This window comes from Nomascus leucogenys, chromosome 2 (genome assembly GCF_006542625.1).
Source record: "Nomascus leucogenys isolate Asia chromosome 2, Asia_NLE_v1, whole genome shotgun sequence".
Taxonomy (NCBI): Eukaryota; Metazoa; Chordata; class Mammalia; order Primates; family Hylobatidae; genus Nomascus; species Nomascus leucogenys.
In genome coordinates, this window is record NC_044382.1 from 139,589,853 (window position 1) to 139,607,428 (window position 17,576).

The window sequence follows — 17,576 nt, forward strand, 5'->3', positions numbered from 1 at the left end:
TAATGACCATGAATAAGTTCAATGGTGATATAAACAGCACCGAGTTTAGGACTTTTGCTGAAAATCTTGGAGTACAGAGTCTTGTCTCCTAGGCAGAGTGGTATGAGATAACAGATCAAGAAGCACTTCTTCTAGCATTACTTAATGACAAAAGAGAATGAAGCCTGAGGACTCAGCAATTAAGTGTGAGAACTCGGGTTTGAAAACCAAGTATTCTGATTTCAGAATTAAGAGACGCAAGCACACACACAGACACCCCGCAGTACTGGAGCATGGATCTGAACTCATCAAGTCCATCACACCAGCTACAACTTGATAAAAGGCTGATAAGCCAAACTGAGGACTTTGAACTTTGTTAAGAACAAAGACTCTAGAACTTAAACATCTAAGTTCAAATCTTAATTTCATCACTTAATAGCCATGTGACATGGGGTAAGATACTTAATTTCTCTGTGCCTGTTTCCTCATCAATGAAACAGAGATAATCAGACCTCTTTATAAAGCTATTGTGAGAATTAAATGAGTTAATAAGTGTAAAGCACATAAAACAGTGTGCAGCACAGATCAATCTATTAAGCAATGAAGAGTCAAGATTTCTGAGTGTTTTGATTAGAATTATGATCTAGGAAAATCAATTTAGAAGAACAGTGTGGGGCCAGGTGCAGCAGCTCACACCTATAATCCCAACACTTTGAGAGGCCAAGGTGGGACCACTGCTCGAGGTGAAGAGTTTGAGGCTGCAGTGAGCTAGGATTGCGCCACTGAACTCCAACTCAAGCCTGGGTGACACAGTGAGACCCCGTCTCCCTGCTGAAAAAAGTAGTAGTATGGTGTGGAGGGGAACACAGAACACACAAGAAGTGGGAAAGTAATGGCAAAGTTTTAAGAAAGGCATCAACGGTTTGTATAAGGTGATGACAGTGGAAAATGAAAAAGAACTGAAGCTACTGAAGAATTTGAATCAACAGGACTTAACAAATGAGCAAATGTGGGAATCAAAGACTAGGAGGAATAAACAATGATCTCTGATTTTCAACTTGGTAGACTAAGAGAATGGTGGTCCCAGAAACAGAAACAAAATCAGGAGAGGGTAGATTAGGACTCCTTTAAAATAAAAGAGGTTATCTTATGTTTTACATGGGAAGTTATTTTAGGCAAGTTTAAAATCAACAGGATTTAAGATAATTATTACATCAGTAAGAAGTGAGATCCAAGGCCAGGCACAGTAGCTCATGCCTGTAATTCCAGCACTTTGGGAGGCCAAGAAGGGCGGATCACCTGAGGTCAGGCGTTTGAGATCAGCCTGGCCAACATGGTGAAACTCCCATCTCTACTAAAAATACAAAAATTAAAATAAATAAATAAATACAAATACAAAAATTTTGGGGCGTGGTGGCACGTGCCTGTAATCCCAGCTACTCGGGAGGCTGAGGCATAAGAATTGCTTGAACCCGGGAGGCAGAGGTTGCAGTGAGCCAGGATTGTGCCACTGCACTCCAGCCTAGGTGACAGGCTCTGTCTCAAAAAAAAAAAAAAAAAAGTGATATCCAAGTTTCATAAATTACACTTCAAAGCTGTATTTTTCTCTTTTTTTCAATAAACCCAGTTTAAAAAACAAATCTAATTCCACTACTTAGGGATGAAAAAGCAGATCAAATTAACAACCAAAATTATAATATCTGCACTTTTTACTGTGAAATTAAACTACCATATGATCCAGCAATCTGTCTACTGAATATATATCCAAAAGAAAGAAAATTAGTATGTCGAAGAAATATCTGCACACTCATACTTACTGCAACAGTATTTACACTAGTCAAGATATGCAATCAACCTAAGTGTCCATCAACAGATGAATGGATAAAGAAAATGTCATATATATACGCAATGGAATATTATTCAGCCATTAAAAAGAATGAATTCTATTATCTGCGGCAATATGGATGAGACCGGAGGACATGATGCTAAGTGAAATTAGGCACAGAAAGACAAATACCACATGTCCTCACTCACATGTAGAAACTAAAAAAGTTGATCTCATAGAAGTAGAGTAGAATAGTGGTTACAACAGGCTGGGAAGTGCATCCAATCAATTAAAAATACATATATTTAAAATAAATTAAGTAAAATAAAAATTCTTGTGGGTATGACAAATTTTTAAAAATCCCATTTAAAAAACAAAACTTCTGAAACATGATTCTTAAAATTGTTGGTAATATTATGAAGCTAGCCTTTAAGAACTTCGGAACCTCAAAATGTGACATAAAATCAGAACACTGAAAGTGAAAAAATAACTCAGCACTACAGATTTCTCCTATAGAAACAATAGAAAGTTAAGTAGTGGGGCCATTTCTTCACATTTACTCCACATCTATCTCACTTTTTCCCCCAAACATTTTTCCTCCCTACCAAAAAACCATCAAGGTCACCAATTACCTCCATCTTGACTAATCTAATGGACACTTTTCTGTTTCTCATATCACGAGACCTGTCAGCAACCAGTATACAAACAATTTATCACTCACTCTATCACTTTTTAAATGCTTCCTTTTCTTGCCTTCCCTAACACCACACATCCCTGGCTTTTCCCTATCTTCGTGATATATCTTCCTCTCTCAGATCTGTGTATTTTAACATATCCTCAGGGCAAAGCCCTCGGTCCTTTCCACTTCTCTATACCCTTTTCCTAGATGATCTCACCCATTCTGTAGTTTTAATACTAACCATACACACAAACTCATATTTCCAATCCCAATCTCTACCGTGAACTCCAGATTGACTTTATTAAACTGTCATCTCTACGTGGGTATCTCAATGGCAATTAAAACCAGACCAAATATCCAAAACAGAACTTTTGACCCTCTCCCTCTGCCCTTAAAATTGTTATTTCATTTATTCATTCTACAAATATTTCCTCAGCATATGCTCAGGCACTGTGCTGTCCACTAGCACAACAATGTGAACTTGGGGGAGACAGATTATAATAAATTATTAAAAGAGCTATAATGGATATAAAGTGTGTGTTCTGACAGAAAATGGGGAGAAGGTGGCTATTTTTGATAGTGTGTTTAAGACTGGGCAACAATGGCGAAACCCCATGTCTACAAAAAATACAAAATCAGCCAGGTGTGATGGCCCACACCTTGTAGTCCCAGCTACTCGGGAGGCTGAGGTGGGGAGATCGCTTAAGCCCAGGAGGCGGAGGTTGCAGTGAACCAAGATTGCACCACTGCTCTCCTGCCTGGGCGACAGAGCAAGAACTTGTCTCAAAAAAAAAAAAAAAAGGGCATCTACTTAGTTGCTCCAGCCAAAACCCTAGGCATCTATTCCCCACACACAACCCATTAGGTGAATTTACAGAGTTCTGACTACAAAATAAATCTTGATGTTTAACACTGAAGAGAAGGATCAAGTAAGCAAAGAAGAGAGACGTGGACAATGACAACTATGACAGATGTCACACAAGGACATGCAATAAGCTATGAAACAAAGTTACAGTCAGACCTACTCTAGTCTGGAAGAAATCAGAAAAGGCTTCCTGGAGGAAGGAGTAATTAGAATAAGCCCAGATGATCACTACAAAAAGCCAAACAAAAAGGTATAAGGGACTATGTCAAGAACAGGGAGCAGTAAAGCTTGGCACATCCCAGAATCTAAAATAAATCCAAGGTGATAAAATCTCAGAAGGAGGAGTGTAGATTAAGACATAGGCCAGAAGAAAGCAAGAAGTTATCAAAGATTAATGAGGTCATGTCAAAAAGAAACAGAAGTCAACCTGAAAAGGCTTCCAGTGGCCAAATATGAGACAATCTGACAGGAGTGGATTAAAACACACTAAAATCCAATAGCTCATGATAATCTTTTAAGATGATAATTAAAACAAAAAACCTGCAGTGAACAGCTCACTACCAATTACTTTGGAAAATGACAAAGGGAAATCATCTTTTATGCTCCCTTTTCTGTAGCAAGGAGTAACCAAATAGGTGATAAAAGTTATTCCAGCAAATAAATGCACAAAAAATTAGAGAATCAGGATATCACCACTTTGCAAACTCTAACAAAATAATGAATTCAGGCAATGATCAACAAAGAATGCTAAAATCATTAGTTAAAGAAGAAATTATGTAATAGAAGAATAAGGCTGATACCACCTGAAATCACTACAAGTGGGGCAACCAGGTCGGTAACTTTGATGAATAGGAAGTACACAACAACTACAAAATAATTTTATTGAAAAAAAAGGGAACCTAAATATGATAAAATATCTAAATCTAACTTCAAGTTTTCAGGAAAGACAAGAAATAGAGGAAAACATTATAGCAAACTTACAGCAAACCTGAGCATCAGAATTGCCTGGAGGAGCTTTTTAAACCACATATTGCTGGGAAACCATAAGACTGGAAAAGCCAAACACAGAATGTGGGAAATTTCACATTTAAGTGGGGGAGGGCTATTATAGAATAAAATTTATTTAAGCTGCCTAACTGCAAATGCAATATACAGACTCTTCAGACTGATTCAAACAAACCTACCATAAAAAGACATATTGAGATGACACAAAATTGGAATACGGACTAAGAATGGCTTTTATTAAGGAATTTCTGTTAATTCTATTAACAATACTACTATAGTGGCTTTTTTTAAAATGTCATTAAGGAAAGAAAAAAAATGTCAAGGCTAGCAAATTAGCAAAAGCCACACTAAGCAGAATGGGCAAAAGCCATCCTTTAATGAGTCTGGGCCCAAACTAAGTGGTTTTTACACAAGATTGATATAACAGTAACAACTACTTCTGGTTCCTGAAAGCCATGTGCTAAGCACCACATTAAGTTCTTTACATGACTTATCTCTGAATCCTTAAAATAAACCTGTTATGAAGATATTAAATTCTATACATCATTTTGTCTGCTGTTCATGATCACAATGGCACTTTTTTTTTTTTTTTTTTGAGACGGAGTTTCACTCTTATTGCCCAGGATGGAGTACAATGGCGTGATCTCAGCTCACTGCAATCTCCACCTCCCAGGTTCACGCGATTCTCCTGCCTCAGCCTCCTGAGTGGCTGGGATTACAGGCGCCCGCCACCACGCCCAGCTGATTCTTGTATTTTTAGTAGAGACGGGGTTTCACATTGGCCAGGCTGGTCTAGAATTCCTGACATCAGGTGATCCACCCGCCCTCGGCCTCCTAAAGTGCTGGGATTACAGGCGTGAGCCACCATGCCCGGCCACAATTGGCACTTTTTAAAAAGTATGACATATTGAGGGTAGTTTGGAAAAAGGCAAGAGTGATCACAGAAAGACTAGTTAAAAGGCTGTTAGAGTACATTAAGAATCCCTGATATAAAGAATCAGAATAGATGTTCATATATTTGGAATACAGGATGAGCATCTCTAGTCCAAAATTTTTTTGATCACTGACAAGGCACCACAGTGGAAAACTTCACATCTGACTTCATGTGAGGAGTCAAAATGCAGTCGACACTTTGCTTTGTGCACAAAATCATTAAAAAGTATTGTATAAATTATGTGCTATGTGTACAAGGTGTGTATGAAATAAAAATGAATTTAATGTTTAGACTTAGGTCCCACCTCTGAAAAAACACATTATGTATATGCAAGTATTCAAAAATCCAAAAAATTCCACAATCCAAAACACTTCTAGAACCAGGCATTTCAGGTAAAGGATACTCAACCTGTGTAACAAAAATCCAGACATTATTTAACAAAACATTAATTACGTCCTACAAACATTTCACTTCAAAACAACCTTCTCTGCCAAATTAGTTTTCAGGAATTTTATTTAAAACAATCTTTTTTTCTGAGACACGATTTCACTCTGTTGCCCAGGCTAGAGTGCAGTGGCACAATCATGGCTCATCACTGCAGCCTTAACCTCCCAGGCTAGGCAGCCTCCCGCCTCAGCATCCTGAGTAGCTAGGACTAGAGGCACATGCTGCCACACCTGGCTAATTTTTTATATTTTTTGTAGAGACAGGGGTTTTGCCATGTTGCCCTGGCTGGTCTTGAACTCCTGGGCTCAAGCACTCCTCCCGCCATGGCTCCCAAAGTGCTGGCATTACAAGTATAAGCCACCACACCCGGCCCAAAACAATCACTTTTATATGTACTATAGTTATTGGGCTTACACTTTTTACTTCCACTGGAAGAAAATGGAGAAAACATAAAGCAATATCTTCTACTAGAAACAGCCTTTTCATCCCAAATTCTTTAAATGGAGAAAACAAATTACTATCTCGATTCTATCAATGACTGAAAAAATACCCTCCCCATAATATTTTTCAAACTCATCTCCAGCTCCAGAATCTTAGATAAGCACATAGAAATCTATATGGTAAGAGACCTTAGAGTGAAGACAAGAGAAGAGGGTATTCCCCGGCCATGTCTTCCAATGGGGTAACCATAAAAGACAATACAGAAAGCTTCCTAAAGCTTCTTTATCAGAAGTCTCTCCTATTCTAGAGTCCTGCTGTGGCTTACAACTACTGGGCTTTGTATATTGGTTACTCTAGGAACTTCCTCTTAGGAACTGACAGTTAGTTGCCAATGGTTAACTACACCCAAGCCTGATTTAACAACTTAGGCTGACTAGAACAAAACTAAACACCCAAAAAAGGATTCCAACAATTAAAGCATGGTATACTAGAATGAAAACTAAATGTTAGTCTACTCAAAAACCTGGGTTACATAAAAAGATGCTGAATATGATCTTCAGGACATGCCAATTAAAAACACAAGATACCACCAGAATGGCTACAATCAAAAGAATAAAAAAAGATTAAGATAGTAAATTTTGGCCAGGCATGGTGGCTCACGCCTGTAATTACAGCACTTTGGGAGGCCAAGGTGGGAGGATACTTAGGAGGCTACTCAGGAGGCTGAGGTGAGAGGATCACTTGAGCCCAGGAGGTCAAGGCTGCAAAGAGCCTTGATTGTATCATTGCACTCTAGCCTGAGCAAAAACAAGTGAGACCCTATATATATATATATACATAAAAAAAAGTAAATTTTATGTTTTTTACAATAAAAATTTTTAATTAAAAAAGAACAAAAATAACAATATCAATATTGAAGAGACTGTGAAGAAACTGTAATCTTCACGCACTGCTACTGAGACTACAAAATGGTACAACTATTTTGGAAGTCTGACAATTTTTTTTAAAGTTAAACACAACACTCAGCATATGACTCTACAACCCCACTCCTAGGTTTCTACCCAAGAGAAATGAAAACATATGTCCACATAAAGATTTATACGCAAACATTAACAGCAGCATTATTCATAATAGCACAAATCTGGAAAAAAAAAAAACCAAATGTCCTCCAACTAGTGGGTGAATAAACAAATCATAGTATAGCCATACAATGGAATACCATTCAGTGATAAAATTGAAGGAACTGGCTGGGTGTGGTGGCTCATCCCCGTAAGTCCAGAATTTTGGGAGGCCAAGGTGAGAGGATCCCTTGAGCCCAGGTTGTTGACGGTGCATTAAGCGTGGTCGCGCCACTGCACTCCAGCCTGATGACAGAGTGAGACCCTGTCTCAAAAAAAAAGGAACTAATAAATGCAACAAACAAGCCAGACACAAGACTATGACAGAAAGTATCAGTGACTGCCCTGAGTGTGGAGGGGTTAGGCTATAACAGAGCATGAGGGAACTTTTTGGGTGATGGAAGTGTTCTAAAACTTCATGGGGGTGGTGGGTACACAACTGTATACGATGTATGCTTAAAATGTATTTATACTTTATTGTGTATAAATTATAGCTCAATGAAATAGTTTTTAAAAACCCTGCGTTGATTATATCTGTAAGTTATTAGCTACGTGACATTAACCAAAATGTTTTTTTTTCCTTCAGATATGCCTATTCTGTTTCATCAGTTTTCATTTCTCACATGCACAAGTTTTATTTTTAAAGTGAGCGATTCTATAATGTACTGCAGTTATTGGGCTTACAGATAATTCTTACTTCCACCGGCAAAAGTATATAGTTATCTGCACTGCTACTTGCTCTATCTTGTAAGATTGCTGTGAAACATCAAATAAGATAACTGATGAGAAAGTTCTTTGGTTACTGTAAAATAGTATTACGCAACTATACAGTAGACTTTACATTTTTGAAAAACAGACATGAAAATGTTTTTTCACATGAGTGACTTGAGACCCTTGTAAACCTAGGTACCCAAAGTCAATCTTTGCCCAAAAATAGAAAGCAGTTGTCTATTCAAATGCCACCTTTTAAATATCCTATCGGAACCTGTTTCCTATTGTCGCTTGAGTTACTAGATGGCTCAATGTAGTATCTAAGCTGCACTTTCATTTTTCAAAGGAAAAACACTAAAGAAATGTTTAAAGAGAGACAGACGAGCATGACACATTTATTTTTCAGGGGAAAGACAGATACGTAGAAAAATGTCTTCAATTCCATATGCATTTACTGAATTTTTCCTGATGAGACCTGCATTAGCAAGAGAGTGAATAATTTTAAGAATAGCAAAATTTCTTAAACCAGTGTAGCACAATCATTTCAACTTTGCCTTTTCCAAAATTTGACAGATTCTTTTTTTTATTTTGTTTCTACTACTGTTGTACAACTGGGCTCTTTGCTATCCTACCAAGTTTAAAACGTGTGGTATCTGACATTTAGCCTAGTTATAGTTGGAAGTTTCCAAACTGCAATACGTATAAAGGCTGTTTGGACATAATCTCCTCAGGTGCAGTTTTACGACTAAATTTTATCTTCAATTCAGGTTTATATCAAATCTTACAATTCCGAAAAGTTACTCTGCCAGCAACAGGTACTACAAGGAAAAATTAACAAAGCCTGTAACACAAAGTGCTCTGCTAACATTTTCCATTTTTAAGACTCCTTTTCAGTAACAGTTCTGAGGAGGAAGAATCTACAGCCAATTCCAAGGCCAGATTTCATTCAATTTGGTCTTGCTTCGGCAGTAACCTAAACTCAAGTTTCACATTTCTCCTTCGATAACATTAAGGTCGCTCGGTCCGGTTACTGCACACCTCCAATTTTAGCGTCCAAGAAACCGGAAAGAACGGCACCTTGCCTACTCGCTCCTCCAGCCTTCTCAACTCAGAAGCTTGGCCAAACGTGCCGCTCTCTCCACAACGCCAACGGAGCTGGAACGCAGCGCCCGGAGGACAACTGGTCACGGGGAGGAGGGGAGAACTTCGCGGCCCGAAGTACGGCGGCTGAGGTCCAATCCAGCCCGCGCCCAACTCTACTCGGTGCCAGGAAGGCGTGTGGACCCAAAGTCTCAGGCCGCGGTGCTAGGTCCGGAGGAGCAGAGTCGCGCGTGGCTGGAGGCAGGTCGTAAACAAACCGACGGGAGAAGGGGGAAGGGGCAACGGCGAGGCGGGTGGGGTAAAAGAAAAGGTAGGACCTCGCTCCAACCCTTCAGCGCGAGCCCGCAGCCGGCTCCACCCCACCGAGGACCAGATGCTGGTCGCGGCGCGGCGCTTCCGCTCGGGTCGGAACACCGAAGGCCCCAACACCCCTGGAGCCCGGAGCCCACAAGGCCATCGGCTCCGCGACCCCCGCCCCACAGCGCCCTACCTGAACCCGCAATCTGGGTCCCGGGAGTCGCGGCCGGGCGCGCCCAGCCCGGTCCTCTTGCTGAAGAGCTTCTGGAACAGCGTAGGGGCCATGCTAGCCACGGCCAGGCAGGGGTCGCTCCGCTGGGCGCTTGCTAGGCCCCTGCTCCTAGAGCCGCCCCGCCACCCCCATGGGCGCCTCAGTCATATGACAGAAATTAGTCACTTCAAACGGCCACGGCGCGCGGGGCGGGGCACGAGGCAAGGCCGGCACTCATTGGCTGGAGGTGGGCTGCATCACGTGGCGGCGCGCGGAGCAGGGGGCAAGGTGGGGGCGTGGGGCGGAGCTGCCTCCCATAGGCTCACTGGCGGGTCCCGTCACGTGGCAGCTCACGGGGCGGGGCGTGAGCCGAGAGGACCGGACTGGAAGGAAGGTGGCTAGGGATGTGTAGCGGGAGCAGGCTCAGTCTCGATCCTCCCCCTGAGGCTGTCAGCGACCATCAGAGGGTACGCCAGGGTGGCGCGGGGACGATGCCAGGAGCCTTGGAGTGCAGAAGCCTTCGACTCCCCCCACCCACAGAGTTGCGTAGGGAACCACGGGCAACCGACTCTTCCTTGTCAGCCCCTCCCTAGCTTCTGCGGCTTCACACCTCCATTCCGCGCCGGGCAGAGTCTGGCGGCCCCTGGAGCACGGAAGGCCCACAAGCGTACCCGTGGGGCCGCGGCCAAGGCTCGACTTTGAGCCCAGGACCACAGGCCCGCCCTTAGAAGGCCGCGCCGGCCCGCGAGAGGTCTGGGATCTGGACAGCGCGGGGTCTGGCTCACAGGGACTGGTGAAGGAAACTGCCGGGACCCCTGCCACAGCCATGGCTCCCCGCAAAGACGACCTGGAGCAGGGACTGCGGGCAGTTTGTACTAGCGCCTCGAACCCTGACACCGGGAATTAGTCTCTTGGAAGAGCTAGCGATTGGAGGCTCAGGAGTTAGGCTGTTTCCTTGGTAACCAACAAAATCAGGTGAAAACAACGAAGTCAGGAAGCCTAAAGACATATGTACAGATATCTAACCCTTTACGCTAATTATTTAGATTTTTAATAAATTTATCTTAATGTTTAGGCATGAAGAAGGGAGGAACTGTGGAATTTTAATCAAGTTACAGGGAAGAAACGCTTTCTAAAAAAAGAAAAACATTGCTCACATGTGACCTCACAGTCTTATTTAACCCATGGAACCAAAATATATCAGAGTTTGGATCAAACTAATCTTATAAATTTTCAGCAACCCCATCCATTCACTCCCCCTCCAGGATGAGGAAACTTGTACAATGGGATGCAATCCTCAGAGAAATTTAGGAAATAACTTGTATATGGTTGGAAGGCTGGATAAAAATACTTTGGGCAGGCGTGGTAGCTCACGTCTGTAATCGCAACACTGCAAGGCCGAGGCAGGCAGATCGCTTGAGCTCTGTAGTTCGAAACCAGCTTAGGCAACAGTAAGACCCTGTCTCTACAAAAAAAAATTTTTTTTAATTAGCCAGGTGTGGCCGGGCACTGTGGCTCACGCCTGTAATCCCAGCACTTTGGGAGGCTGAGGCAGGCGGATCACGAGGTCAGGAGATCGAGACAAGCCTGACCAGCATGGTGAAACCCCGTCTCCAAAAAATTAGCCGGCGTGGTGGCGGCGCATGCCTGTAATCCCAACTACTTGGGAGGCTGGCACAGGAGAATTGCTTGAACCCAGGAGGCGGAGGTTGTAGTGAGCCGAGATTGTGCCATTGCACTCCAGCCTGGGCAACAAGAGCGAGACACCGTCTCAAAAACAAACAAAAATTAGCCAGGTGTGGTCACGGCGCACACCTGTGGTCCCAGCTACTCAGGTGGCTGAGGTGGGAGGGTAGCCTGAGTGTGGGAAGTCAACGCTGCAGTGAGTGCCACTTGTACTTCAGCCTGAGCAACAAATACTTTTTGAGAATTTCATTTAATTAGGTATACAAATCAAATTTTATTTTCTTTAAGTGGCTACCAACTCCCACTGATTTGCAGCTAGAGTTTATGCTCTAAATAAGGGTCTGAAGATATTTAGAAAAGAAAAAGTAATAGGCAGAATTTATATCTCTGAGAATTTGTCAACAACCAAAATACTGAGTTTCAATGTTCCAAGACTTTTTTAAAGCACTATTTATTGATGATTAAGATATTGACATATTCATTCCACAATCATTTACGTTCTAGGCAGTGGGGATCCAAAGTAAAAAAGAGCTAACTTTCTACGTGAGGAGACAGTAAATAAGTATTTGAAGTTATTTCAGATAGTAACTACTCTTGTGAAGTTAGTAAGAACTAAGCAATGAAATGGGGGTGTCAGCAAAGTCTGAGGAGGTAACATTTGAGGTGTTTAGGTTGAAAATCATTCAGTTGCTCTGTATATTACCCAAGGTCCAGAAGCTACTAGGCAATACAGGATCAAAACAGCAGTACTATTTCACCTAGACATTTCAGATAATCCTCTGGTATCAAACGCTGAAAGATTTCTAAGAGGGTAAAATGAGCTGTGTATATTTTTCTCAAAAAACATTTGAATGTAGAAGGAAATTTTTGCAAACAAAAAAATAAAGTCAATGCAATTTTTAAAAAGTAAACAGAAGTGTAGATCCTATCAGTCAATTAATGGGGCAATCATTTGGGGAAGTTTTGTTTTTATGCTAGTTAAGTTACACTAAATGAGTACAAGTGGAAACAGGCTAAAGTCTGTCTATACAGGACCAAAGACACTAAGGACTGATGACTCTCCACGACTGGCACAGAAAAGAGTAGTTCCAGGTCCCCTCAGAAGGAACTTTCCAAATACAATAACCTTGTGTGCTTTCGTCTTGGGAAAAAATTACTTCATGGGTAATTACAGATATTAATAGTAAGGGAAAAGAATATAACTGCTTGCATAAGAGACACTTTCAGTATTCTCTAATCATGTAATAGCTTTATTTCTGTAGTCTCATTTAGTCTTATACTTGAAAGGTACAGAGAAAAACTAGATTTACTTCCTATTATTCATCACATTTCTCCTATGTGGCAGTATAATACTAAAGTCACAGAATCGGAGAGCGCTGAAATGATACAAGTTTGTAATAAAAGAGGACAAAACTATACATAATTATTCAGATTAAATTTTAAATATTTCAATCGCAGTATCAGTGAATATTATATTTTTCCTTTTACTTAGTACTACATCCTATCACAGAGAAGCTGAGGTGTCTTACAGGCAGCCTTTGTAAGTTTAAGGAGTCAGCAAAGAGGAAATGTGAGAAAGAAAATAATTATCTACTCATTCATGCTACGTTACATCAATGTGGAACTACTGGGTTACAAAGATTAGACATAAGGCCTACACTCTCACTCAAGGGTAGAAGATTTAGTCTCCTCAAAACTCCAACAGTCCATGGATTTCTGTCTACCTGCTTCAAAGATTCCCCTCCTGATAGCATAAAAGACAGGCACTCTTTGCTATAGGCATTTCCTGGTTACTACATATAGGAAAAGGTGGCAATAAAACTAAAATCTTCCTCAACCACCATGCTAATAAGTATAGTCTCAATTATGCTGAATTATCATGAAACAAATTAGAATTTCATTGATGACATCTCAGAACAAGATATTCAAAATCAAGAAGATCAAGGAGACCTGCCTGAAAAACATTTAGATGGGCTCAAGTTACGCCACTTTTAAAAACTCGTAAACCAACTGACCATTTATTGCTATATAATAAGGAAATGGCAGTATTCTGAAGCACCAGAAAACATAAACAGCGATTTATTCAACAAACACTTCTTGAGTCCCTCCAACATCTCAGACTCTACTCTAGGCACTGCGAATATGGTATTGAACAAGAGAGTCCTTATTCTTAGAAACTTAGTTTTTTGTGGGAAGAGACAAAATAAACAAGATGTTTGCAAGTTGTGCTAGGAGCCAGGAAAGAAAGCATGGATAGCAAGCAACTGATGGAGACCAAATTTAGATAGGGTGGTCAGGGAAGGCCTATCCAAAGATGCGTGATTTTAGCTAAGATGTAAAGAATGAAAAGGAACCAGCTATAGGAAGAAGGTGGTGAAGAACATTCTGGCAAAGAGAATAAAAAGTACAAAGGCTCTAAGAGAGAAATGGTTTTGGCCTGTTTGAAGAGGAGAAAGGAAGCCAGAAGAACTAAAATATTCTCTGAGAATGGGAGATGGTTTGAAATGGTTAGAAAGGTACAAGGGGCCAGATTATGTAGGACCTTGTAAATTATGGAAAGGAGGTTAGACTGAGTGTGATGGGAGCTATCAGAGGAGTTTGAAACAAGAGAGGGACATAACACAATTTATGATTCTACTGTGGCTGTTCTGTGGAGAAGGAATTTTAAAAGAGGAGGAATGGAATCAGAGAAATGAAATAGGTGACTACCTGTATTTTAGGAGAGAATTGATGGTGGCGAACAAGTTATTTTGGAAATACACACTTCTAATAGGAATGAAGGAAAGAAAAAGATGACTCCTAGGTTTCTGCTATGAGCAACTAAGTGGAAGTTATTTCCTGATTAAAAGACCAGGGAACACATGGATTTTAAGAGGAAAACCAAGCATATTAAGTTTGGAAGTATTAAGTTTGAATTGCCTATTGGACATTCATGTGGAGATATTGAGTAGAATATATGGGGAGAAGCTAGGATTAGTGAGAGCAATTTGGGAGGCATCAGCTTCTAGACAGAACTTATTTTTATTTTTATTTTTTTTTTGAGACAGAGTCTCACTCTGTCTCCCAGGCTGGAGTACAGTGGCATGATCTTGGCTCACTGCAAGCTCTGCCTCCCAGGTTAACGCCATTCTCCTGCCTCAGCCTCTTGAGTAGCTGGGACTACAGGTGCCCACCACCATGCCTGGCTATTTTTTTTTTTTTTTGTATTTTTAGTAGAGATGGGGTTTCACTGTGTTAGCCAGGATGGTCTCGATCTCCTGACCTCGTGATCCGCCCACCTCTGCCTCCCAAAGTGCCGGGATTACAGGCGTGAGCCACCGCACCCGGCTGACAGAATTTAAAGTAATGGAATGGATGACTTTACGTGAAGGGAGTGTATATATAAAGAAGAGGGTTCAGAACTAAAACCCAAAGAGGATAACACTTACAGGTCTGGAAGAGAAAGATCCAACATAGAAAAATGAGAAGCAGCAGCAGTAAGACAAGAGAAAACGTCTCTAAAAAGAAATGAGTCAACTGTGTTGAATGATGCTGAAAATTCAAGTGTTCATTAGATTTGTCAATATGGATATCTTGACAAGAACAGTTTCAATGGAGTAATGTGAGTGAAAGCCTGAGGCAGGTTCCAAAAGATAAAGAGGGCAAAAAGGAAGTGGCAAAAAGTGGAGCAGACAACTCCTCTTTTTTTGCTGAGATGGGGAGCAGAGAGGAGATGGAAAGGGAAAATTGGTTTTCTTTTGTTTTAAGATGGAAGATAGTAGAGAATTTTGTATGCAACAGAAACAACCTAATAGGGATGGTGAAAATAAGAACCTACTATGTTCCAAGTGCTAGGAATACAATATGAACAAGATGGGTACAGGCCCTGCCCTTAAGAAACTAAACAACAAAAAAAAATTACAGATTGTGATGTTATTTTAGGGAATCAAACTTTTCCTTCAAATATAAATTGGCTTGAAATCCTCATCTTGAATTCTATTATAAGTGCACAAAACTATGACAAAAATTATTTCAACAAATATTTTTCAAACATTTAATATGCTTAATATGTATCTGTGCTAGAATCCAGCAATACAATAAAGAACAAGACATAGTTTCTGCGTTCAAGGACCTTAGAGTCTAGGGAGAAAAAAATAACTGACAGGCTGGGTGCAGTGGCTCATGCCTGTAATCCCAACACTTTGGGAGGTCAAGGCAGGTGGATCAGTTGAGGTCAGGAGTTCAAGACGTGCCTGGCCAACATGGCAAAACCCTTGTCTGTACTAAAAATACAAAAATTAGCCGGGCATGATGGTGCACAGCTACCAGTAGTAGCAGTCCGAGCTACTACTCAGGAGGTTGGGGCAAGAGAATCGCTTGAACCCAGGAGGCGGAGGTTGCAGTGAGCCAAGATCATGCCACAGCACTCCAGCCTGGGTGACAAAGATCAAGACTCTGTCACAAAAAAATAAAAATAAAAATAAAAAATTGACAGGCAATTATAGTACATTTTGGTAAATACTATGATGTGGGAAACTCTAGAAAGATTTTGATTGAGTCCATTAGTCAGGATGTTCTATGTTGCACATGATAGAAAACCCAAACAAAACTAGCATAAGCAAAGAATGAAATTGATTAGCTCTCATAACTGGATCTAGTGTAGATGAAGAGTTCAGGCACAGCTTTATCCAAGGACTGCATCAATGGTATCAAGAATTCAGTTTCTTCTTCTCATCTCTAATTTCTCTGTGCGGATTCTATTCTCAGGCCATGTCTCCAATCATGGACATAAGCTGGCTGCCAGCAGCTTCCAGGATATATCCTTTCAGATGAAAGTCCAAGAGAAAAAGAAAAGTCTGTCCCCACATTCCAAGAAAAAAACTCTGATATTTAATCCCAATAGGATCGTTTTAGGCCTTGGACCCATCATTGAACCAATTACTGTGCCAGAGTTGAGAGGGCTAACATGAATTGGCTTATGCCATTAAAGGCCTACCCCTGGAACTATGGGTGGGATCAATCCCACCTAAACCATATGGCTGAGAAATGTAAAATCCACTTAGGATAAAGTTAGAAAGGCAATGGATAAATGCAGGGGAAGTCACCACACGTGTCCACTACCAATATCCATAACAGAGACAAAAACTTGGGGTCAGCTGCACAGAGATGGTAACTAAAGCCATTAGTATATGAGATCACTCAGTGCAAGTGTTGCATGAGAAGAGGCCCCAGAACAGAATCCCAGGAAACATCAAAACTTAAAGATTGGGCAGAAAAAAAGGAGCCTTTGTAAGAAATGGAAAAGAGTGAGCTAAAGATGAGATGAAAGCCTGGAGGGTAATGTTTCAGAGAAGTCATTCTTTTTTGGAGGCTTTTAAGAAGAAAGTACTAGTCTATAACATCATTAGCTGGAAGAAGTTGGGTAAGATGAGAACTGAAAAATACCCCTTAGATTAGCACCAAGGAGGTTGCTCAGAGCCTTAAGGGGAACAATGTCAGTGGAGAAACAAAGCTAAGGCCAAATTATGTGTGTTTGGGTATGTTTAGGAAGGGTAAAAGGTGAGGGGTCTGTGAGAAACTAGAAAGCATGCTCTTTAGGAAACATGAATGCAAACGGATGAAGAATGATAGGTTAGCTAGAAGAACATATGGAGTCAAGGTAGGATTTAACATGTAAGATGATGAAACATTTTAAAATTCAGGTTAGAAAATAAGAGTAAAGCAGGAGAGGTTGAAGATAACTTTTATCTGGAAAGTCTGGGCATCACACCCTTTATATAAACACATAGGCTATATACACAACATAAAATAAAAGGCTATTCATTACTGAACAAACCATGATGAATGATATCTTGGAGAGGTGGGAAAAAAATTCTAGTTAAAAATTTAAAAATGGAAATGATATCAACTTTCATGTACTTTTTTTTTTTTTTTTTTTTTTTTTGAGACAGAGATAGCTCTGTCACCCAGGCAGGAGTGCCGTGGCACGACCATGGCTCACTGCAGACCTGCCTCCCGGGCTCAAGCAATTCTCCCACCTCAGACTCCCGACTAGCTGAGACTACAGGCAAGCACCAGCACTCCCAGCTAATTTTTGTACTTTTTTTGTAGAGATGGAGTCTCCCTACGTTGCCCAACCTGGTCTGAAACTCCTGGGCTCAAGTGATCCGCTGCTTCAGCCTCCCAAAGTGCTGGGATTATAGGCATGAGCCACTGTGCCTGGCTCTTTCATGCACTTTTAACTGAACTTTTGAGGTACTTATGACATGAGATTTGTTTTTAATGACATAAAATTTTA

General features: G+C 40.9%; 1 protein-coding gene across 2 annotated transcripts in view; it reads right to left on the reverse strand.

The window, feature by feature from the left end:
- The window catches only part of FNIP1 (folliculin interacting protein 1), a 159,969-nt gene extending 150,097 nt beyond the window's left edge, over window positions 1-9,872 (reverse strand). For both annotated transcript variants that reach the window (XM_003259927.2, XM_003259926.2), the window contains exon 1: window positions 9,596-9,872. In XM_003259927.2, coding sequence (XP_003259975.2) covers window positions 9,596-9,687 — 92 coding nt within the window. In that variant the 5' untranslated portion in view covers window positions 9,688-9,872. The remainder of the gene's footprint in view (window positions 1-9,595) is intronic.
- Between the last annotated feature and the right edge of the window lie 7,704 nt (window positions 9,873-17,576).